This window comes from Dryas octopetala, chromosome 6 (genome assembly GCF_963921425.1).
Source record: "Dryas octopetala chromosome 6, drDryOcto1.1, whole genome shotgun sequence".
In the NCBI taxonomy this organism is placed as follows: domain Eukaryota; kingdom Viridiplantae; phylum Streptophyta; class Magnoliopsida; order Rosales; family Rosaceae; genus Dryas; species Dryas octopetala.
Window position 1 is genome coordinate 19960699 of NC_141371.1, and position 26102 is coordinate 19986800.

Consider the following 26102-nt stretch of genomic DNA (forward strand, 5'->3'; position numbering starts at 1 on the left):
TAACAAGTAGGATTCATTACGCTCTAGAAAATAAGAGAACCAAGAAAATCATTATTCTCTCTCGAGCAACAATGTAATTTACCACACTCAACCACAAGAAGCTAATTCAAATTATATTGCCTCTCAACCTCAAATTCAACTTCAAATTTACTAGATGTAAAGCCCTAAGGTGCGCAGTCAAAGAACTTAACAAATAGCAACAATTTAAACAGTGATTAAACATTCATCTAAAAGAAACTAGAAATCCATTGAATAAATATTAAAAACCATAAACATTCATGCTAGGGCATCATCCTATCCCTAGAAAAAAAGTTTAGCTACTCATGTTTAAAGAAAACATAATTAAAAATCTAGAAAGCATTAAAAACATATGAACTATGACGACGGATGGAAGAAAACAATGATGGCAACTACTTCTTGTCTCTCCCTCTTCAAAAAAACTTCTTCAAGAAGATGATCTCCTCCCTTTAAATAAGAAATAAATCCTTTTCTTATTTGGTAAAGATTTCCTTGTTGGACTTGGATTATTTTTATGATGGGTTGTCATCGATGATGTAACGCCCCGAACCTTGAGCCCATAAAAATACTGAACGTCAAATCTTTTAAATTTGTTTTCTCTTTCCTTTGAGTCATGCACATAATATAAATAAATAAATTTCTTTCAAATAAAACATTTATGTAAAACCTCTTTATAAAAACATTTAAACAAAACAAAGTGGGTCCCACTACCTCGACTTTTTCTCACTGCCTCCTCAGCCTGCTTGACCTGCAAAATATAAACCCTACACCACATTCATGGTGTATCAGATTATACAACAAACCCAGTAAGCTCGAAATCTCGTATAAGTGAAATGACTTAAACAAATATCCTCAATAATTCTTCAATTCACAATAAATTCCACCAATAATATTAATAATCTTTCTGCAAATCAATTGCCTAATCGTTAACTATTAACCTCAACCTCAAATCATTCACATTCTAATTAACAACGTCAATGCATAAATCACCATCAGTTTCATCCTCAAGATTTAAGCCTAGACTTACCAAGTCCTAGCCAAACCAAATCCTAACAAACAAATGCATACAAACAAACAAGGCAAACAATCAAACTATCTAAATTTCACTAACATCACTCTTTGAAATCTCTCAGTTTTAAAACCATTTCTCAAATCCATTTTTAAATCATCTCAAAACTGTAAATCGACCTCTGAAGAACAAATAATACTCTCAAGCTGTAAAACTATTAAAATGTTTGAAATAAAACGCAATGTCTTACTGAAACTGTCATTTAAAATATTTACTGATGTAATATCATTTCTCAAAATACTCCACAACTGAAAACTCACGTCACACTAGTACCTGGGGAACTGCTGGTCATACACTGCCGAGTCATCTCTAGGCAAGTGCAAAGCAATATGTGATGCTGGTCATAAACCGCCGACTAGGCAAGTGCAGAGCAATATGTCATGCTAGTCATACACCGCCAATTACTAGGCAATATGTCATGCTGGTCATACACCGCCAACTAGGCAAGTGCAGAGCAAGTGCTGGTCATACACCGCCGAGTCATCTCTAGGCGAGTGCAGACCAAATCTATACCTGCTGAAGGGGGGTACTAATATGGCAGTTTAAAACTGCTTTTGGATATCTCAATAAACCGCATCTCAGGAACACTCATCCAGATAAAAACTGAAAAATATAATTCTTTCAATAAATCCGTTAAAATAAAATCATTCTCAAATCATGAAAGCTGCTAGATCCAAATCATTTCCAAAGGACGAAAATTCAATAATAAAACTTTCCTAAAATAATGCCAAAAACCATTTCCAGAAACTATCCATACTCGATTAAATCAAGAAAAGAGTTGAATTATAAAATGTGCAAAACAATTCAGAAACCAAAAGTCCACTCACAGTCCACTCACAGTCTACTCCGAGCTACACCGAATCCTTTCCGAAATTGATTTATACCCACAACCCATTACTTGTTTGCCACTCAAATCATACTATTACTTTCTCAAAAATTAATTCGATCAATTTTGTATAATAATTGCCTAGTCATCATTCAGTTACCTCGACAATAACATTTCTTCTCTAATTCAGCAATTATCTTCATAACATCTCTATAATTCCCAATTAATCCCTTAGTCTCAAATTCTCGTCGCTACATTTTCATGATTCAAATCCTACACTTAGCCTCCTCTAACATAAAGCAATAAATCACACAAACACTCACCGAGACGCAAACAGACCCTGGAATTGGCCTCTGGATGTTCTGGGGAGGCTGATTGATAAGGAAAACCACCCAACCCGCCGCCACAAGTGGCGAAGCTGGCGGTGACAGCGGCGATGAAGCAGACCAAGAGGATAAACTTTCATAACTGAGTCGACGGCCAAAAGTCGCTGGAAAAGCCAGAAAATCGCCGGAGAAGGCGTGGCTTCTCAGTTTTCGCACCGCCGTGTACAGTGGTCATCGGCGTGAGGGAACAGCACAGAAAGGCTCACGGCGACGAGGGGAAGACAACCCAAGTGGTTCGGGGTTGCGTCGTGGCCGAAAAACGCAGATTGCCGGAGGAGGGTTCGATCGGATTCAGAGCTGGGTGTCTCGGGTCTGGGGTTTTCTGGGTTGATGGCGGCCACTGGGAGGAAGAGGAGAGGGAGATGATTCCATCGCCGCCAGTCTCGCTATCATCCGCTGTCGAACGGCCGAGAAATCGAAGAGAGAAAGAGGGCGAAGTCGGAGGGAGAGAGAGACAGAGAAAGAAGAGGGATCGGGGAGAGAGAGAGAAAATGAAAATAAAATAAAAGCTGGTTTTTCTTTTTAAAATCCCTTAAATGCAATTTTACAAAATTGCCCTTCACTTTCAACATCCGTAAAATTCAAACCGTAACTCCGATTTACGCGTGCTTCGTGTCTACGAACTCATGGACTCGAGACCTTTGTAACGGGACCAGAGTCAAAATCAAAAGCTCATTAGTTTTAAAAGTCAACTTTTGGGTCAAACCAAATTTAAAACAAAAATTAAAAATTAAATCCAAAACCTTTTATTTCACAAATAAAGTCCCATATCCTTAAAATAAATTCTCAAAATAATTAAAATAAATCTTGGAAAAATAAGGGGGCCTCACAGATGATTTGGCACCGCACCCAAAATCCCAACAAAAATAGGATTAGACCTTAAAAAATAAACCTGGATCCCTCTAGATACTTCCCAAATAAACATAACATCAATTGGGCTCCAAGAAAGAAATCTAAAAAGAATTACTTTTCATTTTCGCACAAAATTTTCTGCCTGAACTGCCTTCACTCAATAACCATAACTTCTCCTAAAAAAATGCAAATCACGAACCGTAAAATTCCTCGGAAAGTTAACATCCGCATCTTTCCAATGGTATAAGGCACGACATCTGGTTTGCTCTGAGGAGGTGCAGTTTATTCCGCGAAGTTGACTGATCTGCCCAGTACTTTCTACTCCGAAAATATCCCTTTTTGCTTTATTTTCTCCTCTTTGCTCTTCAAACCTATAAAAATACAAAATTAAATTAAAACGAACTAAAAAAACTCAAAAACATAACAATAATCCAAGAACAAGAGTATAAAAATATATGAAATAATGGTCAGATCAATCTCCGATACCTAACCTCTACAACTTTGATTGAGCTAATTGTTTACACAGATGATCTTTGAATGGAGGACTAATAAATGAACAGTTCGGATCGTTGAAACCACGATCGAGATATGAGCTTCTACAATGGTTGGTGCAGGTATAAGGACAACAAATACATATTCATATTTAGCAGAAGAAGTTGGGGGATCTCAAAATGTTGGCTTTACGAAGAGAGATTGTTACAATCCTTTTAATAGGGAGAAAAATATTATGATTGAAGTAGGTAATGCTCAAAGCTTGATCGATCTTTTTAAGCACAAGTAAGATGAAGATCCTATGTTCTTTTACACAGTGCAAGTGGATCAAGAAAATCGAATGACAAATTTTTTTTTGGAGGGACGGAAGGTCAAGAATTGATTATGAAGCTTTTGGAGATGTAGTAGTATTTGACACTACGTATCGAACGAACAGGTACAATATGATTTGCGCTCCTTTTGTGGGAGTTAACAACCATTGGAATAATGTGTTGTTCAGTTGTGCTTTTTTATTAGATGAGACGACTGATACATTTGTTTGATTGTTCAAGACATTCTTAGAATCAATGGGAAGTCGGAAGCCTAAGACTATTTTTACAGACCAAGCTCAGGCAATGTCAAATGCCATATGGATGGTTTTTCATGGGGTATGTCACTGTTTATGCATGTGGCACGTATCACTAAATGCAGTAAAAAATTTGAAAAGTCACTTTGGAAACCCTGAGTTTAAAACTATGTTCAACAAGTGTCTTTATGGGTGTGAGACAGAATTTGAATTTCAGTCTGCTTGGGATGAATTAATTATAACGTTTAACCTTGCAACGAACAAATGGTTGGAGGCACTATATAACCTTCGTGCACAATGGTGTCCGATCTTCAGCCAAGATACATTCTCTATTAGAATAAGATCTTTACAAAGAAGTGAGAGCACAAATAACGTTTTTCATCGTATGTCTACTAAAACGATGAGTCTTACTCATTTTGTGCATCACTATGATAAAGAAGTAGAACATATGCATTCAATTGAAGCAGAAGAAACTTTTCGTTGCAATCAGGGTCTACCTTCCAAAGTTGCCAAACGTAGTGGAATTTTAAATCATGCTGCTAGCTACTATATACACGAGAAATTTTTTTAAATTATTTGAGAAGGAGTTTGTTGATAGCTTGAGAGTAGCAATGCATGAAGTTGGAATTGATGGAACAATCTACACATTTGAGCTTAATGATGAGGGTGATAAAAGAATTTACGTTGTCCAACTAAATTCTTTAGGCTGCATTATCTATTGCAGTTGCAAAATTTTTGAATCTATGGGTTTGTTGTGTCGTCATGCTCTGAGGGTGTTGAATGAGAAAAATTTTACACAAATACTAGCTCAATATACATATTGAAGCTCTGGACAAAAGATGCAAAAACAGGATTGTAAAAACAAGAGTATGGTGGAGCATTACAAGTAAAGGATAAAACATCAATGACATTGCGTCGAAATAATTTGGTGCGAATAGCTTATGGTATATTAAGTAAGGGAGCAGAGACAGATGGTGCCAGTAAAATTGCGCTGCAAAAATTGAGAGAGATGGAAGAATTAATTGACAAAAAGATGATGAAATGAAAGAAAGCACTGAGGTTTTGAATGATGATGCTCTTACTACTCCTAATGAAAATGATTGGTCATTTGATCGGACACCAATGTTGAATCCTCCATGTGTGAGGCCTAAAGGAATAAGTAATGCTAGATTGAAAAACCATTTGGAGAAACGAAAAAAAGAAAACATCAAAAGCTCATGTCTCATCTAGTAAGAAAGTTTTCACATATATATCAGTTTTTTTTTTATTTTATGGAGATATAATTGCATTATTCTCTTTTAATTAATTAGTATTCACAATAATAATAATTGTTACTTTGTTTTGCAGAGAAGATCAAGCAATTAGGCATTGTAGGTTCTTCACCTATACCAAACAATATAGGTCCTTCACCTATACCAAGCAACATAGGTCCTTCACATACCTTAATTCAAGAACCGCAAAGTTGTTCTATATAACTTATTTGGTGTACCCACAAACTTTAATAATCAGGTATGACTTTTAACAATTTTATTTTTAATTACATTATTGGCCAAAGTAATAAAGCAAATTGAGTTCCTCAAGATAATTCATCTAAGGTTTGATGTATATATTTATAACAAAACTTACAAAGTATTATGTACGAGTATGACTTTACAAATAGATCAGATAGCTAACAAGACTAACAAGACTTATCAGATAACTATTCTAGAGTTGCAAAGAAACACAAATAATATGAATAAAAACCCACATGCTACAATTACAAGGATAAAAAGATAACTATGCAGACCGGCCTGGGCTGAGAGATGATGGGCTTGGATCTTCTTCTTTACGCCCTCGCAAGCTGAATGGGATTGTTCGAACAGGAAGCTTGGATGCCAGTTCTTGAAATCGAGAGGAGGGTAAACCTTTAGTCATGATGTCTGCAATTTGATCATGAGAAGAGACAAACTTAACAGCAATTTCATTACGAACCACCTTTTCACGAATATAATGATAATCCACTTCCACATGTCTGGTGCGAGAGTGGAAAATAGGATTAGAAGCAAGAGAAATAGCACTGACATTGTCACACTATAAACAAGGTTTAGAGAGAGGCAAATGAAGATCACGGAATAAGTGACGTAGCTAAGATATAGAAGCAGCAGTATATGCAAGCTGCCTATATTCAGCCTCTGTACTAGAACGAGAAACACCACGTTGTTTCTTAGATTGCCAAGCAATTAAATTAGGTCCCAAATAAAGACAATAACCACTAGTAGATACGCGATCATCTGGATCACCGGCATAATCCGCATCACAAAAACCATTAATACACAAAGAGTCAGGAGTATAAAGCAACCCATGAGAAATAGTACCCTTCACATAACGAAGAATTCGTTTCACAGCAAGCCAATGAGTGGTTGTAGGAGCATGGAGAAACAGACACACCTGATTAACTGCAAAAGTGATATCAGAACGAGTAATGGTAAGATATTGAAGAGCACCCACAGCACTCCTGTAAGAAAACGGGTCAGCCAAAGGAACACCATCATGAATACTAAATCAATTTGTAGTACATGGAGTAGAAGCAGGTTTCGTATGAACTATGTCGGTTTTGGAAGCAAGTCACGCACATATTTCTCTTGATTGAGAAACATGCCAGTAGCAGATCGTGTAACAGCAACACCAAAGAAATAATGCAAATTTCCAAGGTCTTTCATAGAGAAAAGACGCCCAAGCTGAGAGATTAGATTATTAATAGTAACAATATCAATCCCAGTAATAAGTATATCATCCACATAAATAAGCAGATAAACCACAACAGAACCATGATGATACGTAAAAAGAGAAGGATCCACAGAAGAAGGCTGAAAACTCAATTCTTCCAAATAAGTAGAAAACCAAGAAAACCAAGTCCTTGGTGCCTACTTAAGACCATAGAGAGAACGATTAAGTTTACAAAAATAATTAGGTTTTTCCGAATCCTCAAAACCACGAGGTTGTTTCATACAAACATCCTTTGAAATGTACCTATGTAAAAATGCATTTTGCACATCTAATTACTTAACCGGCCAATTAAAATGAATTGCAAGTGCCAAAACCAAACGGATAGTGGTATGCTTGACTACAGGACTGAAAGTCTCACCATAATCAATGTCTTCCTGCTGATGAAAACCATTTGCAACCAAACGAGCCTTATAGCGTTCAACAGAACCATCAGAATTGCACTTAATGCGAAAGACCCATTTATTTGGAAGAAGGTTAACATTAGAATGAGGCGGAACCAAAGTCCAAGTGCCAGCTCGTTGAAGAGCATCAAATTCAAGTTGCATGACCTGATGCCAAACCTCATGCTTGTTTTCCTGCAAGAAAGAACTAGGTTCTACATCAATATTGTTAGATAAAGATGTTAATGCCCACTTAGGATTAGGCTTAACAATTCCATCCTTACCACGAGTTTGCATATAGTGTGTATTGGTGATATGTGATGAACCATTACCAGGATTGGAAGAAACATGAGACAAATGTGGTGATGCAGCTGTCGGACTGGAAGAACTATGCACGGATTCTCCACCCTCAAAAACTGGGGCATACTCATCTAGAGAGGCTGGGGAACGAAGGATGGGTGACTGGAAAGGTAAACAACCACGAGAAAGACTAACCCGTGGAGAAGATCCTGTGGAGTCGATGGGACACAACTTAATTAGGCCTAGCTGTGGAAGTAACAGTCTGAACAAGAGAGTAATCCTGAGAGTCAGAACTGAATGGGGCTGAATCAGAGGTAGGCGCAGAAGATGAGAGTGGAGAGACCTGAGCTGGCAGAGGCATCACCTGGTCAGATAAGGAAGAAAAGAGAAGAGCATTAGAAGAAACAGAAGATTGCAATTTAAAAGAAAACAAGGTTTCATTAAACTAAACATGTTGAGATAAATAAATCCTACCCATGGCATGATCAAGACAACAGTAACCTCTGTGATTTAAAGAATAGCCAAGGAAAATACATCGTTGAGAGCAGAAAGCAAACTTTTGAGAATTGTAAGGACGAAGATAAGGATAGCATGCACATCCAAACACTTTAAAAAAAGAATAATTAGGCTTGCGATTAAACAATTTTTCATAAGGAGATAAATGATGAAGATGATAACTGGGCATACGATTAATAAGAAAAGTGGCAGAATGCAAAGCATTGACCCAATAAGATAAAGGCATGTGGGCATGATCAAGTAAAGTTAAAGTCGTATCAATGAGATGACGGTGTTTTCTCTCAGCAACACCATTTTGTTCAGGATGATGAGGACAAGTAATTTTATGAAAAATCCCATTATCTTGTAAAAGAGCCTGAAACCGAGTACTCATATACTCACCACCCCCATCACTTTGTAGACTTTTAATAGAAGAAGAAAAATGATTAGAAACATATTTAAGAAACATGCACTAGTAGAAATAACCCCTATTATAGCATTTACTTATAGCATTTTTTTTTAACTGCTATTAAAAGACACTTAATTATAGCCCATTAAAACATAAATGCTATAAACCTTTTTAGGTCCAATTCAGGTCCTTAATTATGCGCGCGAGAGTTATACCCAAAACTTAATTTCCTTACGCGGGGTTGTTTCCCTCGCACTTTCTGGTAGATCGAACGCTCATTCTCCAAGAGAGAACGCATTCTTTCTCTGTCTCCCTTCCTGTGTCTCCCTCCCTGTGTCTCTCTAACTCTCTCTCCTATCGATCACTAGACTCTCTGTCTCTGTCTCTCTCTCCTTCCATTGTCGACCAATCTGCGGCAGACCAATCCAGTACTTGGTTAGACTAACGCTTTCTCTATCAAGCTCTCTCTCTGTCGTTCGATCCGGCCAGCACCTGGTAATGAAGCCTATTCTCTTGATTATCTACCTATATGATTTTAGGGTTAGTGGGTTTTGGGGAAAATTGATTCTCTTTATTCATATGTCTTTTTCTTTAGAAAATTTTCATGTGCCTATTCTGCTGCTTCAGCTGGGTTGGGTTCTTTGGGAAAGTTGAGTTTTAGGTTGGATCTTTGGAGGAAAAAATAAGGCTTCAACTTATTTTGGTCGATTGGTATTAAGATTTTTCCTTCTCATACATAAAAACCCACATTATTTTTGCCAAGTTAAGCATTTTGATATATGTTTTTTTCATGTTCCTTTCGGTGCATCTACTTATAATATCCAAATTTTATGGTTTTCTACTTCGGCACTTATATTCATTCTTTGGGCTATGAATTCATCTATATGTTTTTTTTTTCTTGAAATTTTCATGTGCTTATTATCTTGCTTTGACCTTTTGATAAATCTATTTTCTTTTGGAGAGCTGTTGGAATTTTTCGAGTGACTAATCTTCATGTGTCTACGTTTCTTCATCTGGGTTTTTGCATTGTATAATAAGTGAACGCATTGTATAATATTTTTCATTAATTCAGAGGGTTAAAGCTAGCATAAAATACAGAGGATGGAAAAAAGCATAAATATTGTATCATCTCTGTCATTTCTTCATCTGTCTATATTTTTTGAATATTGCTGCATTCTATTGAGGGTGATCATTACTTTTCTATTATTGTTTGGCCTCCATGGAGGATGGAAAAAAGCTAAAGTTTTATGGGTCTGTGGTGCAATTGCAATCTTTTTATGGTATGGATTGAAACTTGCAAAAACGGTGGATTTCTTATGGGATAGGGTGAATTTTTTGCCTTGTTGTGAGCCTCATTTTCTAATGAATTTCATTAGTGACTGTCCTTGTTGATTTGAACAAGGAAGCAGCAGTTATTGCGTTCCTTTGGTGGCTTTGGCCTTGGTGTGTTGTTGTTGTTGTTGTTGCTGTTTGTGTTTGAATTGTTATCACATTTTCTTATTTACTCATTTGTTAACTATGTAATATAAATAAAAGTTTTGGTTGCTATACTCTACCTCATATCTAATAGGAAGCTGACATATATATTTTACTCTTGGAAATGGTATGGAAGCAACACTTATATAATCAATTGAATATTTACTTCAGCTTTTTTCTTGGTAGGTATCCTTCCTTTTATAGCCATTAAGCAAGAATTTTGTCTTTTCTTTTCAGGGTGCCCCTGAAACTATAACTATTCAGGGTAAACTTATTGAGGTACCATCACTTTATGGTGAGACTTACAAGAAATTTACACAACAAGAGGGTCTTACGTTCTTGCCTTTGCCTACAAGTGATCACTTCTAGACAGAGATAGTAATATTTCTCTTGGATTTATCTTTCCATTGACTTTTAATAGTATTTTATTTTTGTTTTATGAAAAATGTTACTCATTTGTCTGTTAATGACTGCATTATGGTTTTTGAGATTTTCTAGAGATGTCATGTATTAAACAATGTCTTAGGTGGTTTTTTTATTTTAATTTCTTTTGGTTATGAGAAACAAAACATTTATCAATTAAAAAAGAAGTACAACACAGGGCTGTCCACTGTTAAGATAGACAATAGGTTATAACCAAAGACTTTAACAATCATTACAGCTAGCTGCACTAAAATATGGCCTAAAAAGAGGTATCTCTAAATTTTGAAGAAACCATTAATGCATAACAATGGTTTATTTATATATTTATTTTTTATGTCAATGTTGGACCTAATTCATAGTTATAATGTTATTTCTTTATATTTATTAAGTAACTATGTTATTTTGTTGTAACAGAAGTAAAGATGCAGGGGTAAATTGGTGTGAAGGTCGATTAAAGAAACCATTGCCTTTAAAGAGATTTTTGTGCTTTCGAGCTTCAAGTGCAAAGCAAGCCAGGTTAGTTTCTTTACAAATTAACTCAACTCAACTCGGCAAAGCTATTCTTTGGTACTAGTCTTTCTTTACAAATTATATATCTATTTTTTTGCATCTATGCTTGCATTGAATCTACATGCTTTTAGTTTGTCAAAACACTGAGAGCCTAGAATAAAGCTTTAAGCTCTAGTAAGATACTTTCCCTGATGATATGGAATCAGTTCTCTGATAGCTTATAATGTATTTAAATTTGTTAATTTTAGTTTTGGGCAATTGAGTGATCGATATGGAAACGGTTCTCTTATATCATAGAACTTGTTTATGTAGATCTTATGTGAATTTAAGATGATGGATAAAGATTGGGTGCATCTTAACAGGTAACAATTACCTTACAATCTAATTGAAAACTTAAAATTAAACAATCTAGGTAGGCTTCTGATTGCATTCATTTTGTTTTTTTTTTTTTTCTTTTTTAATTTTAGAGCTACTGATAAGTACTTGCAAGGAGCATGGAATTTCGTGAAAAGGGCAGAAAATAATTCAGGGAACTCAGAAAAGATTCTCTGCCCTTGCAAAAATTGTTGGAATTTAAGTCATCAATTTTGTTATACTATTTTTGAGCATTTGGTGATAAAGGGAATGGATCGAACATACACAAATTGGTTTCACCATGGGGAAAAACCAGTTACAAATGAGGGAGTTGAAGAAGTGGATATGTGTGAGGCATATAACTTATACAGGGCAACATGCTTGAATGATGAAGACTATATGGAGCCTATGGAAGAAAGAAGAGGTGATGATTTCATTGAACAATTAGATGATGCAGAAACCCCTCTATACCCTAGTTGTACAAATTATACAAAGTTATCGGCCATTGTAACTTTATATAGACACAAAACTGTAAGTGGATGGACTGATAAGAGTTTCAATGGGCTTCTAGAGATTTTGCATGGCATGTTACCAATGCAAAATGTGCTTCTAACGTCCTTGTACTTAGTAAAAAAATTTCTCAAGAGATTCGATATAGGGTATGAAAAGATTCACGCATGCAAGAAGGATTGTTGTCTCTTTAGAAAAGAGTATGAGAACATGGAGAATTGCCCAAAATGTGGTGGTTCAAGATGGAAGGTAGATAAGCGTACAAAGAAGATTAAAAAGGGTGTGCCTGCTAAAGTTTTGAGATATTTTCCTATCATTCCCAGATTTAGAAGGATGTTTAGGTCTCAAAGCATGGCAGAAAATTTAAGATGGCATTTCAATCATAAAAGTAATGATGGGAAGATGCGTCACCCGGTGGATTCTGTAGCATGGGACTTGGTTAATGCTAAATGGCCATCATTTTCATCTGATCCACGCAACCTTAGGCTAGGTCTTGCTACAGATGGCTTCAATCCATTTTCCAATTTGAGCTCTACACATAGTTGTTGGCCAGTAATGCTTGTTACATACAACTTGCCACCTGGGTTATGCATGAAAAAAGAGAATATTATGTTAACATTATTGATTCCTGGACCAAAGCAACCTGGAAATGACATTGATGTATATTTACAGCCACTTATAGAAGATTTGCAACATTTGTGGGACAGTGGAGTGAATGTATATGATGCATTCAGTAAAACTATCTTTAATTTGAGAGTAGTTTTGATGTGGACAGTAAACGATTTTCCAGCCTATGGAAATCTTGCTGGCTGTACGACAAAAGGCAGTACAGCATGTCCTATATGTGGTAAAAATACTCATTACCGGTGGCTAAAATTTAGTAGGAAGGGTGTATACATGGGTCATAGGAGATTTCTACCACCGTCACACCCGTTTCGGAAAAATAAGTCATGGTTCAATGGCAAGGAAGAAAATGGAAGAAATTCCAGAATCATGACAGGTAGAAATATTTCTCTTGCTCTTAAAGATTTTGTGAATGATTGGGGAAAGTCTGATAAGAAAAAAAGAAAAAGAGATGACAACAAAGAACCAGAGATGTGGAAGAAGAGGTCCATCTTTTTCGATCTACCATATTGGGAAGTGAGTATTTTATATCCTTGAACTCTGAACTTTATCTTCTTAACAATTTTAAAGTATATAGATACACTGAACTCATAATTTTTATCTTCCTAACAAGAATTGTCATTGCGCCATAATTTGGATGTAATGCATGTAGAGAAAAATGTTTGTGAAAGCATAATAGGCACAATATTAGATATTAATGGAAAATCAAAAGATGGACTCAATGCTCGTAAGGATTTAGAAGATATGGGAATTAGGAAAGACCTATATGCAGAAGTTCGAGGAACTAGGACATACCTTCCTCCAGCGCCACATACATTATCAAAGGCTGAGAAAAAAAGTTTTTGCAAGAGGTTATTTGACTTGAAGGTGCCTGATGGTTATAGCTCTAACATTGGGAATTGTATATCAATAGAGGAATGCAAGATTATCGGCCTCAAGTCTCATGATTATCATGTTCTGATGCAACAACTATTGCCTGTAGCTTTAAAAGGATTGCTGCCAGCAGGGCCAAGAAAGGCAATAATTCGCATGTGTGAATTCTTCAACAAAATCTGTCAGCATGTTATTGATAGAGAAAAGATGCTATCAATTGAGAATGATGTGGTGGAAACCTTATGCTTGCTTGAAAGGTTCTTTCCTCCTTCATTTTTTGACATTATGATTCACTTACCAATTCATTTAGGAAGAGAAGTACGATTGTGTGGACCAGTCCACTACCGCTGGATGTATCCTTTTGAGAGGTTAGGAACACATTATCAATTTTTTTTACCTAATGATATAGTTCATTTTAGAAGTAGTACATATTTTAATATATTGGTTTCATGCTTCCAGACATATGAAAATATTCAAAGGATATGTAAGGAACCGTGCACGGCCTGAGGGGTCCATTGCAGAATGCTATCTTGCAGAAGAGTGCATGGCATTTTGTAGTGAGTTTCTCAAGCACTCAATTGAAGTTGATATTCAAGAAGTACTAGAAGATTTTGGGAATAAGGTAATTCTTGAGGGTCGTCCAATTTCTGGGAAAAGGCTGATTACATTAAGTGATGAATTGTTAGAAATTGCACACCGTTGTGTGCTATTCAATACAGCTGAGGTTGAACCATTCTTAGAGTAAGTAAATTACTCATAAAACTGTAGAATTTCTAACTACAACTATCAGTCAACTGACTCACTTTTGCATTATACTATAGGATGCATAAAGAGGAGTTAAAGCAATCTAACAAAAGTCTTCAAAAAAATACCAGCTTACTTTGGAAGAGACATACTGAAAAATTTGCAGCATGGTTAAAGGAAAAGGTGACATGCTATGTAGAAGATCAAATCTTATTAGCTACAACATATAAGGAAGTATATATTTGACTCAATTTGATTGTTTTTGACAGATTCCTATTAATTCAAGTGATCATTCAGAGATATTAAAATTGCTTGCATATGGTCCTAGAAATGGGGCATTGTCCTTCAATGGATATGAGATCAATGGGCAGAAGTTTCATACAATAAATATTGAGTTGTCAACTCAAAACAGTGGTGTTTCCATCGAAGCAACAACCATGTGCAGGGCAAGCGCAAAGGATGCTGCACAAGTACCTGATATGGTTACCTATTATGGGATACTAACTGATATAATTTTATTAGATTACCACTCATGTTATGTGCCGATCTTTAAGTGTCAGTGGGCAAATGTTGGTAATGGTGTTAGGAAAGAAGATGGATTTACCCTTGTTAACCTACACCAAGATCAAAGTCAATTTGTGAGAGATCCATTTATCCTTGCATCTCAAGCGAAGCAAGTTTTTTATTCAAGAGAACATGATTCCTCTAATTGGTATATCCTATTAAAGGCACCACCGAGAGGTTTCTCTGAGTTGGAAGAGTATGATGAGAATGCAAATGTAGTTCCCACACAAAATGAACTTGAGATGGATACTAATGATTGTAGTGAGCAAGTTAGTTATGTGAGAGGGGATTGTGAGGGCATCTTTGTGTAATATATGTACTCAAATTATCAAAGAAATGTGATGTTCATTTTAGTCTATATTTTCTTCTATATGTCTTGTTTCTTACAAAAGATATATTTCTTCCCTATCCTTTAGTGTTTCAGTCAGAACAGTAAGTAAACATATATCATTTTTCTTTTGGATATTGGATGGTTTATTCTATTGATTCATTTTTAATCTAAAAGGAGAGTAGACTTCTAATTATTTATTGGTATTCTGACTTCTCTCACCTACAGGTTAGCAAACATGGTTAAGGGTACTAAGAGATCAAAGTCCAAGAAAAAGGCAGCAGGAGATGTCACTTCTCAACCTAACCTCAAACCTATGGATATACAGCCAAATCCACAAGAATCTCAAGAGTTTCCACAAATTTATGCAGCTCGTACTAGAGGGTCACTAGCCAGATTGGCACTAGGAGAAGGCACTTCAAAGCCTGTTATCCAACTCAACCAAGATGCAGCCTTACAAGCCCATGATGCAACTACAGCCTCACAAGCCCAAGATGAACCTGCAGCCTCACAAGCCCAAGATGCATCTGCAGCCCCACAAGCCGAAGATGAACCTGCAGCCTCACAACCCCAAGATGCATCTGCAGCCTCACAAGCCCAAGATGAACATGCAGCCTCACAACCCCAAGATGCACCTGCAACCTCACAACCCCAAGATGCATCTGCAGCCTCTGTACAAAATTCTCAAGGAATTAAGAAAAAGAGAGGAAAAACCAAAATGAAAGACATTGCTTTGGATGCTGATGGTCGAGTTGAAGTTCATTTTACTGATGGGGGTGAAGCTATTGGAGATGGATCAGTCAGTTTGTCTTCATTTTTAGGACCACTTGTGCGAGAGAATGTACCTGTAACACTTGATGATTGGAGAAAAAATTGCGATACAATAAAAGAAATTTTGTGGAAATCTGTTCAGGTAAGTGAAAATAGTTTAATGGTCTTCATGGGACTTATGGATGGCTATTATTAACTAGTTCATCTTCCTGCCTAATTGTTTTTTGCTCTCTTTTTTCTGCATTATCATATATTTTTTTTTTAATATCTACTATGTATAACTTGTAGGCAAGATACAAGGTTGAGGAGGGATGGCAAAAAGACTATATATTTAAGGAGATGGGCTGCATTTGGAGAGCTTCAAAATCAAGACTAGTTCGCCAAATACTCATAGCACCAAATGAAGAAGAAAGGCTTAAACTCCGCCCTGATAACATTAAAGATATTAATGTTTGGAAGACTTTTGTGAAGAAAAAAACAAGTCCAGCCTTTAAGGTAAACATATTGATTAACTAACTATACTAGCTGCTTTTATGGTGAAATTTTTATGTGTAATTTATATAATCTTTTTATATAAATTGTTCTCAGGCTACACGTGAGAAGTACAAAACAATGAGGTGTAAACAAATCCCACACACATGCAGTCGAAGGGGTTTTGCTCGATTGGCCGTTGATATGGTGATATATAACCTGCTTAATTTAATTTATTTTTAGCTAGGATTTTGTTTATTAATTAGTTCAAGCAGTGGTATTTGCGTTTAATATATTTTTATTATTTTTCTATCAGAAAAATAGTAGTGCAAACCCATCCTCCATTTCTAGAGTTCAAGTTTGGATTAAATCACGCACAAAAAAAGATGGTAAACCAGTGAACACATCAGCTGGTGAAACTATTGTAAGAAATATCTTTTATATACTTTACATTACCCGGAACCCATCTTTTTTGATATATATGCCTAATTTTGTATGGTACTTGGTTTTTAAAGTACTTATATAATTTTTTTTTTTATTTCATCCTTTAGGAAAAGTTGGAGAAATTAGAAAGTGTTTCACCATCGTCTTCAACAACAAATGTGAAAGAAGATGCTCTAACCAAAGTCCTTGGTCCAGAGGTTAATGGAAGGGTGAGAGCAATGGGAAGAGGGATGACCCTTACTAAATTATCTTTCTTACAATCGAGGGACAAACATGTGGCCCAACTTCACGAGGGGCAAATTGAATTGAAAGACAGGATAAAATATTTGGAAGGCTTAGTCCAAGGTTTAATGAACATTCAGGCAAGTAACAAACAATCAGGTCTTCTTTTTTATTTAGATACATGCAATTGTATCCTATTTACTTATCCAAACTTTATGCATTGTCAGGGTCAACAAAATGGGGAACAGGAAAATGCTTCTTCTCCATCGGTAAAGTTGCTACTTAATTGCATTATAAAAAAAATTATATGTACATGGATTAATATCAATAAAAAACTATACCTAATTTTTTTTTCTTACTTTGCCTTGTTATTTACTTAGAGTGTTAATAATAACTCACAAGCCAAGTGCAAGTTGTTGGATTGGCTTGGATCAGGGGATATAGTTGCTGAAGGGCGTTGGTCCTCAAGTGATCCAAAAGAACTTGTTCATCACATTCCTCTTGGGCCTAATGCAATGAGAGTCTGGATAGTTATAGCAAAGCAACCTGAAGCATTTTTATGGAGGCCTACATCTTATATGACTTGTATTGAAGAAGCTATTGGTAGTACAGTTGCATGGCCAGCTGACAAAGTGGTTATGCCCATGAGTGAACAAGCTGGGGACAATGTGAATATATCTTCTCCATTGGTAAAATACTAACTTTTTCTGAATTTTCATACATAAATTAACACGTTGAAATATCAATCTAAAGATAAGTAATATACATTCATTTTGTTTGTTCTACTTGCCTTGTGGTTAGAGTATGAATAAAAATTCAAACAACAAGTGCAAGTTGTTAGATTGGACTGGATCTGGTGAAGTAGTGGCTGAAGGACGTTGGTCTTCAAGTGATCCGAAACAGCTTGTACATCATACTCCTCTAGGACCGAATGCAATGAGAGTTTGGGTAGATTTAGCAAGGAAACCTGAAGCATTTTTATGGAGGCCTACATCTGATATGACTTGTATTGAAGAAGCTCTTGGCAGTACAACAGCATGGCCTGCAGACAAAGTTATTATGCCACATTAGGTAAACATTTATCAACTCAAATTTTAGTTCTAAACTAGATTTTGAGCAGTATTGTCAACATAGATTTTAATCAATCATTTCTTTTCCATGGTAACTTTTCTCAGTCTCTAAAACCATGTTGACTGTATTTGCATTTTCTAGTAGACTGGCATTTCAATCTAATCATGTTTTGACTGGCAATACCAAAATTATTCACTATGTTTGATACAAGCTAGGGTGATACCATGCATTGGAGCTTGGACATTTTTGTTTTCATGGCTAATCTTGATAGAAAAAAAAATTGAATTCTAGGTTAGATAACTTTTCGTTGGAATAGATGTCTTTGCAGATGCATTATATACCTTTTGAAATAGGGAAGCAGCCTTTATTTGTTTATTTTTATAATTTTCATGCAGTGAATTATAAAAAGTGGGTTTCTCTTTTAAATTTTAGTCAGGACAAAGTTGAATTCTATGAATTGTTCCAACTCAGCTAAGCCAGAATTCAAAAAAATTTTGCAAGCTTGGTTTGAAATTTGAGTTAAGTTGGATATATTGGGCTTAAATCTTAGTTGTAGGGATTGGGCAAAGCTCAGGGTTCATCTCTAGCCTCAACCATTTAATAGTAAGTTTGATAAGTACTAAATTAACTAGTCACAACATCTTAGAAGTCAGATCCTTAACAAGATATCATGGGCCCAAATAATTTCCACTTTGAGTGGTAGCTAGAAAAATATGATATCCATTGATTTCAAGATTATTTTACCTTACATACAGGACTAAAAGTTCTTGGTTGAACTCATAGCAATTTAACTACATAAACACATTTTTTTTATCATTAAATTTAGATAAGTTTACTTTTTACATCAGATTAAATTATTCACTCTTAAATGTATATGTTACAGAAACAGTGTCGGCACTATAAATGTTGTCTTGAAATATTATGATTCAACTCACAAATGCTAATGAAATGCCTTTGCATAGTCATAGAGTTGTTATCAAAGAGGTCATTATCAATGACAGTACTGAGTCTATTGACAAACACTAATCTTATTGATACCTTTGTGGTGAAAGAAACTAGTATTGTAGATTATTGTAGGAGCAACAAGGCCCTCATGCCCTGTCTTAATGGATGGACAGGCAATCAGGCATGAAATTGATGAATCAAAGCGCCAGATCTATTAAAGGGTCCAGACCCTACGCTAGTGGTTGACACAGGCCCAGGACCCCAACCCTGAAGATTAAATTGAAATTAACGGATTTATAGTGAAATTTGAGCCAACCTTGGACATTATATACATTCTTTCTTTCAATTCAATTTTTAATTAGTGGTGGTTTTGTGTTGGAATTGGTTAATTCAATATTAATCCAAACTGTTTGATTGCTTTATTTTCATGGTAGTAGTATATTAATGTGAATATGTAAACTTCTGACTGAGTGGACATTTATTGGCACACATAATAGGATTTGTTTTCAGTTTTCTTTTTTTCATATACCATTTGATACATCACAAATTCATGTATTTAAGAGGGTCACATATATGCATGTTTTTATTTGGTACATTATAGAGGTAGTCCTCCCGTATTAGAACTACAACCTTTAGATTGAGGGTACTAATGAAACTTATTGTTAACTATTCTTTTTGGCAGTTTGGAGGCACTTGGATATAATTGGATGTTTGCGTTTTGGCAGTTTGGAGTCTTTTGGCTATTGGAGGCTTTATTTTGAAGAGAGTTGATTAACAAGTTAGGGTACCTTTTGTTACTATATATAGGACCTACGTATTAGTGTTTTATAAAGGCCAATTTGAAACTATGGCACTTATGAAACTATTATGCTTTTGCAACCAGCCTTAACATTGGTATTTGAAATAACTTCTTTATGTTGTATTTCAGGACCAATATATTTAATGATGTGTTTTAGTTCCAATTGTTTCTTTTAATTTACATATATACTTGATAGCACATAATTTTCATACTAAATGCTATATATAAAAAATTTCTAGTACCAAAATATGTAATCAATAATTATTATATATTTGAAAAAATTAACGATAGCATTAAAAAAATGCTATAGTAAGAATTATTATAGCTTCTCTAAAATGCTATGAAAGATTGTTACATATTGTAGCAATTTTAAAATGCTATTAAAAGCCACAATAATAGCATTTAAAAATCGCTATGGTATATATTTCTATAGCATTTCGATCACGCTATTATATATATCTTTTATAGCATTTTAAAAATGCTATAGAAAGGTTTTTTTTTATAGCGTTCCAAAAATGCTATAAAAGACCTTGGGTCTATTATAACGTCGGCTGACATAGCGTTTTCAATAACGCTATAAAAGGGTTTTTATAACGTTTTTTGAGTGTTATAAAAGCCCTTTTCTGTTCTAGTGATGCAAAACACATCATAAACCTCACTTTTCTTACGTAGTGGAAACACCCATGTGTATTTAGTAAAATGATCAACAAAGTTAACATAATAAAGAAAACCCTCATTAGATAAAATAGAAGATGTCCATGCATCAGAGTGCACTAATTCAAAAGGAAAAGTTGCAATAAAATTTGAAGTACCAAATGGGAGCTTTGTAGATTTCCCAATGGGACAAGAGCCACAAAAAGTGTAACGACCCGACCCAAATTTCACTGGAAGTTTAAATTTTTATTTAACTTTGGTTTTAAGAGGGTTTTAAGGAAGTTTAGTTTTGCGACCTTGGAAATTTTTTTTAATTTACTTTGAGAGTTTATTTAATGTTTTCACTGAAATTGATTTAACGTTATTTAAAATTTTAATTTAGATTTAAAATGTTTCATTTTAAGATTTGTAAGACCATGTAATTTTCTAAGTTTTATTTTGAAAAGTATTTTAAAGATTGGAGAATTCATTGTGATTATTTTGGGAATTTATTGAGAAATAAAATGTTTTGGATTTATTTTAAATTTTCGTTTTAAATTAGACTTGACCCCAACGTTGACTTTTAAAATTAGTGGGCGTTCGTTTTTGACTTTTGGCCCGTTGGATAGATCCCGATCCCACGAGTTCGTAGACATGAAGCACGCGTAGAACAGAGTTACGGTTTGGATTTTACAGACGAACAAAGTTTGGAGGGCATTTTAGACTTTTGCATTCTAGGGATTTCTAGAAAGATCCAAATTTTTATTTAAATTCCTATCTCTCTCTCTCTCCTCACGCACACCCCCCCCCCCCCGATTCTCTCTCTTTCCTCTCCTTTCTCTCTCTGGCCGACCGTCTCCTCCGGCGAGTATCTCGCCGTCCGGCAGCCAATGGCGACGAGAGACCCACCCATCACCTCGCCTTCTCCTTCTCCATCTTCCCCTAGCCTCTAATCACCCAATCGGACCACCACCACGACGTGACGGCGCGAAATCCGAAGCCAGCCCCTGCAGATGACTTGGATTTTCCGGCCAAATTGCGAGGTCCGACCACTACAAATCGATTCCCCTCGACGTTCTGAGCTTCCCCGTACAATTCTTTCACTCCGACGACCTCCCAAAACGGTGGTGCAAAGCTAGAAGACCGCGGCTACTCCGGTGGCCGTTCCGGCGATCTCATTTTTCCGGCGACGACGGGACACCGGACCCACTGGGTCTTGATCCTCTCGCCATGGCGAGTTCAGTCATGGTGCTCCCATGCTCCGGTGATGCCCCATGACGGAGCAATGAGCCCGAGAAGCCCGACGCAGCCGCCGGCCTCCGCCGTCGATTCCGGCGTTTCCGACGAGATTTGACCATCGACTCAGTTACGAAAATTGACCCTCTAGGTACGGGCTATCTTTCCCCTAAGATGTGTTTTCCCAATTTTGAGAAATTGAAAATTTGATTTTAGGGTGTTTGTTATATTTCGAATTTCTTGAAATTGGACTTGAATTTGAATTGTTTTTGTGCAATTGAAGGTTTTATTATGCAATTAGAATTATTTGGAGTTGAATTTGGGTATTCCTAGTTTTGTGCCGCTGCTGCCACCGTTGGCCCCGCCCCTCGTGGCGGCGGGTTGGATGGTTTCTCGTATTTTCCCACTTTCTTAGGGTTCTGGTAGCTTAATTCTAGGTTCGGTGATTATCTGGGATTATTTTTGTGTGTTGTTTATGGCCGGGCAGCCACCGTGTGGGGTGGTTGGCCGCTCGTTTCGGTTGTTTAACAGCTAGTTAAAGAATATAGTGTATATTGTTTGGTTGTCTGGTCTTAACAGGTACATGGGCTCGGGAAATCTGATTCTTGATGCCGTTATGCTGCTGGATTTGGTATCCGAGCAATGGCACCGTGAAGGGTACTTCGCTCTTTTACGTAATTAAATTGTGAGTGAAACGTATCGGACTTTTAATGTAGAGTACCGTTAAAAAATTGTCGGTTTTGTGTGATTTGATGCTTTATGTTAGAGGAAGCTAAGTATAGGATTTAGACCATGGGAAGGGATTGACGAGGATTGAGATTAAAGGATTAAGCGAGGACTAAGCAATTATTATACCATAGACTGTGAGTAGGAATGACAAACAAGTAAGGGGTCGTGAGTAGGAATCAATTTCGGAAAGGTTTTGGTATAGTTCGGAGCAGACAGTGAGTGGACTTGGTTTCTTGAACGTTTTTATTTATTTCATGGATTTGTTCATATTTTATATCTTGAGTAATTGATTTATGAGTAGTGAGTTAGATTTTGTTTTCTTTGGAATGATTTTTCATGAACTTTGAGATTTAAGTCATGATTATTATAATGAGTTTTATCCAAATATGATGATTAGTGAGTTTGTCTTGATTTTAAATTTATTATGTGGGTATTTGCCTAATTAATCATTTAAAAAAAAAAAAAAATCAAATATGAGATTTTATCTAGTTTCTTGTTTTATATATATATACGCACGGATTATTGCATATTTTTATTTATGGTCAAACGTTTTGATTTGGTTTTATGTATTGGAACGTAATTTATTGAGTACTATTTTACTAGTTGTGTTTATATATTTTGGTTTGAGGATTAAAAGTTCTGAGAATGCTATAAAGTTACTTTCTATTGGTGGAAAAATAGATTTTGTTTGGTTATGAGAAATAGTTTTAAAACCACCTTTTCAGTACCCTTCAGGTTATCAGATAAATAGGTCTTTGGGACCCATCACGGCACACATATAGGCTTTGGGCCGTGTGTCGGGATGCTTCGCCCTTTGGGGGCCGCTCTGCATGCGTATGACAGATCCTCGGCTCTGCGCATGTATGACAGATTATTTATGGCTCTGCATGCGTATGACAGATCTTCGGCTCTGCGCATGTATGACAGATTATTTATGGCTTTGCATGCGTATGACAGATCTTCGGCTCTGCGCATGTATGACAGATTATTTATGGCTCTGCATGCGTATGACAGATCTTCGGCTCTGCGCATGTATGACAGATTATTTATGGCTCTGCATGCGTATGACAGATCTTCGGCTCTGCGCATGTATGACAGATTATTTATGGCTCTGCATGCGCATGACAGATCCTCGGCTCTGCGCATGTATGACAGATTATTTATGGCTCTGCATGCGCATGATAGATTTTCGGCTCTGCGCATGTATGACAGACTCTCCGGGTATCTGACTTGGTGTGTGTTTTCAGTTGTTTAGTATTTTAAGTTATGGGTTTATGACAGCAAAGGTTTTGAAGTACGACGATCTCAGTTGAGCAGTTTTATTGATTTTCAGTATATTGAGAGTCGTTTGAGAAGAAAGTTCAGAAGGATATAAAAAGGATTTGAGTTTTATATATTTATGATGTGGTTGTGGTAGAGGTGGTTGATATCTTAGAAGTGTTTTAACAGGTTTTTTTTAAATTTTGGGTTAGTCCATTTTCAGGGGAGGTTCTGCCGAATTTTCGGTAGGATTTTCCTTGATTTTGGATTCCCGCAGGATCTCTCCGGGTTTCCGGGTGAAATCCGGGGGCGGTCCTGTCAAAAAGACATATCCTTTATTGAAGAACCTAGACTAGAACTTAAAAATTGTAAAACACCAAAAGAAGGATGTCCTAAACGCTCATGCCACCGATCTGCATCAACTTTATTGGATTGATAAGCTTTGAATTTAGAATTGGGAAGATTGATGGGGTAGAGACCATCTCTACTTGAGCCTTGGAAAAAGGATCCTCCCTGAATTTTGATCTTTTAAACAAAAGAAATCAGGAGAAAGTAAGAGATCACAATTATTGTCCTTAAGAAATTGATGAACGGAAAGAATATTAGCAAAGGCATATGGAGAATAGAGAAGATTAGAAAGAGAGAAGAATTTATAATCATGAATAAAATTATGAGAACCAATCTTATGAATATCCAAATCTGAACCAGTAATCACACCACCAACAACTTTTCCAGAGAAATCTCTTGGCTGGTGAAGATTGTCAAGATTATGAGTAATGTGGGCATTAGCACCGGTATCCAACAACCATTGATTCGGATCCTGCCCACCCTGTGTAGTAGCAGCCATAGCAAAAAGTTTGTAGTAGTAGTGGTCATAGTTAGGTTGGCAGTGGTGATATTATACGGAATGGTATTACATGATGTTGGAGGGGGAATAAGTGTGTCAATTTGGCTAATAACTGGGGTTTCAGAAGTGGTAGACATGATAACTTAAGAAGAAAAGAAATAGAAAAGGAAAACTGTGAGAAGAGAAAAAGAAATATAGCTAGTCGTGTGATTGAAGGCTCTGATACCATAAAGCAAATTGAGATCCTCAAGATAATTCATCTGAGGTTTGATGTATATATTTATAATAGAACTTACAAAGTATTATGTACGAATAAGACTTTACAAACAGATCAGATAGCTAACAAGACTTATCAGATAAAAAAGATAAAAAGATAACTATGAATAAAAATCCACATGCTACAATTACAATGATAAAAAGATAACTATGAAGACTGGCCTGGGCTGAGAGATGATGGGCCTGGATCTTCTTCTTTAAGTAAGACCTTTCCATTGGGTAGTATGAGTTTTGTGAGCAGCAGCATGTGTCTGCATTTGTTGTATTACATCTCTTTGCCTAAATATTATTATCAACAAAATACGCAGCTCTATCCAACTATGAGTTTGTCATCAACTAGTGCTCGTGCATATTTGCCTCCGTCTAATCAGGTAAACTAATTTTTAGGTGTAAAACTAATGTTTATTTTTTAACTATCTAACCCTAGAAATATAATAGTGTAATATATTATTCTAGGATTCCAATTCTACTACAACATATTATCAACCCAATATAACTTTTACAAGCATGCTACAAAGTGATGATTATATGGTGCATTTAAGTCAAGTATAGGATGAATTGATTCATGTTGAAGTCACAATTTAGAATGCCCAAATTGAAATTATTTGATATTATTTTTTATGTTTTCTTATTTTGTAATGTTAGAATTCATCCACAAGTTTTGCCAAGCCCCATCCAAAAGAATAGTGTTTTAGTATTTTTGTAAGGTAATGTGTAATAGTGAAATAAATTGAATTACTATTATTTGTGTTACTCTTGTCATTTCTTATTCTTTTAGCTGACTTTAATCTATTGGTTGTAGGTGGAAGAGAAGTTTATGGCTTGCAACATTATGGAAGAGAAGTTTATGGTTTTAGAATAGTCCAGTTTAAACTAAAGAAGTACCAAGTGTTTTGTTTGAGTAGTATGTATACAGTTAGGCTCTGTATTGGGATTCTTCATGTCTCTTCCTTTTAGTTTACTTTTGTAACCGTATTTGCACATTTCATACTTTGAATAAGGTCCTTAATTGATTATTTATGTTCCTATTAATGGATCTCATATTTACTATTGACATGTATAGTGAATGAAATGCATTTCAATATATAAGTTAAACCAAAGTCACAAAGAATAGAAACCATAAACTAGCTTCACAAGTAAATGAATTATTATTATTATTATTTTTTTTTTTTGGAATTGAAAGGATTATAATTAAATAAATACGCACCCAGCCATACCTTATTGCATAAAGAACAGGGCCTAATAGAATATGTCCACTCCCTCATTTCTCTATGCAATCCAACTCAACTTTACAAAATATGCCTTGAACTGAAAACCTAGTTTTCTCCTCAAAACAAATGAAATTCCTAAGAATTGCTAATGCCATCATTACTAGCTCACTGAAAATAAATTATAACATAAGAGAATTGTTGGGACTTGGGAGTGACTAATTAA

General features: G+C 35.8%; 2 protein-coding genes and 1 pseudogene across 2 annotated transcripts; all 3 read left to right on the forward strand.

Annotated features, from left to right (window-relative positions):
- The first annotated feature begins 3752 nt into the window (after window positions 1–3752).
- LOC147283118 (protein FAR1-RELATED SEQUENCE 5-like) lies at window positions 3753–4779 on the forward strand (annotated as a pseudogene).
- A 4998-nt stretch (window positions 4780–9777) lies between these two features.
- LOC147283119 (uncharacterized) lies at window positions 9778–14947 on the forward strand. Its single transcript, XM_086248361.1, has 9 exons — window positions 9778–9838; window positions 9935–10026; window positions 10272–10369; window positions 10872–10973; window positions 11435–12975; window positions 13069–13696; window positions 13788–14069; window positions 14150–14255; window positions 14342–14947. Exons 1-9 carry the CDS (start codon window positions 9778–9780, stop codon window positions 14945–14947), a joined length of 3516 nt encoding a protein of 1171 aa, XP_086104487.1.
- A 255-nt stretch (window positions 14948–15202) lies between these two features.
- LOC147283120 (uncharacterized) lies at window positions 15203–19610 on the forward strand. The gene is made up of 9 exons (XM_086248362.1): window positions 15203–15877; window positions 16024–16230; window positions 16324–16413; window positions 16523–16630; window positions 16758–17012; window positions 17100–17141; window positions 17253–17561; window positions 17674–17943; window positions 19571–19610. The coding sequence occupies exons 1-8, from the start codon at window positions 15203–15205 to the stop codon at window positions 17941–17943; spliced, it is 1956 nt and encodes a 651-aa protein (XP_086104488.1). The 3' UTR covers window positions 19571–19610.
- Window positions 19611–26102: the final 6492 nt, after the last annotated feature.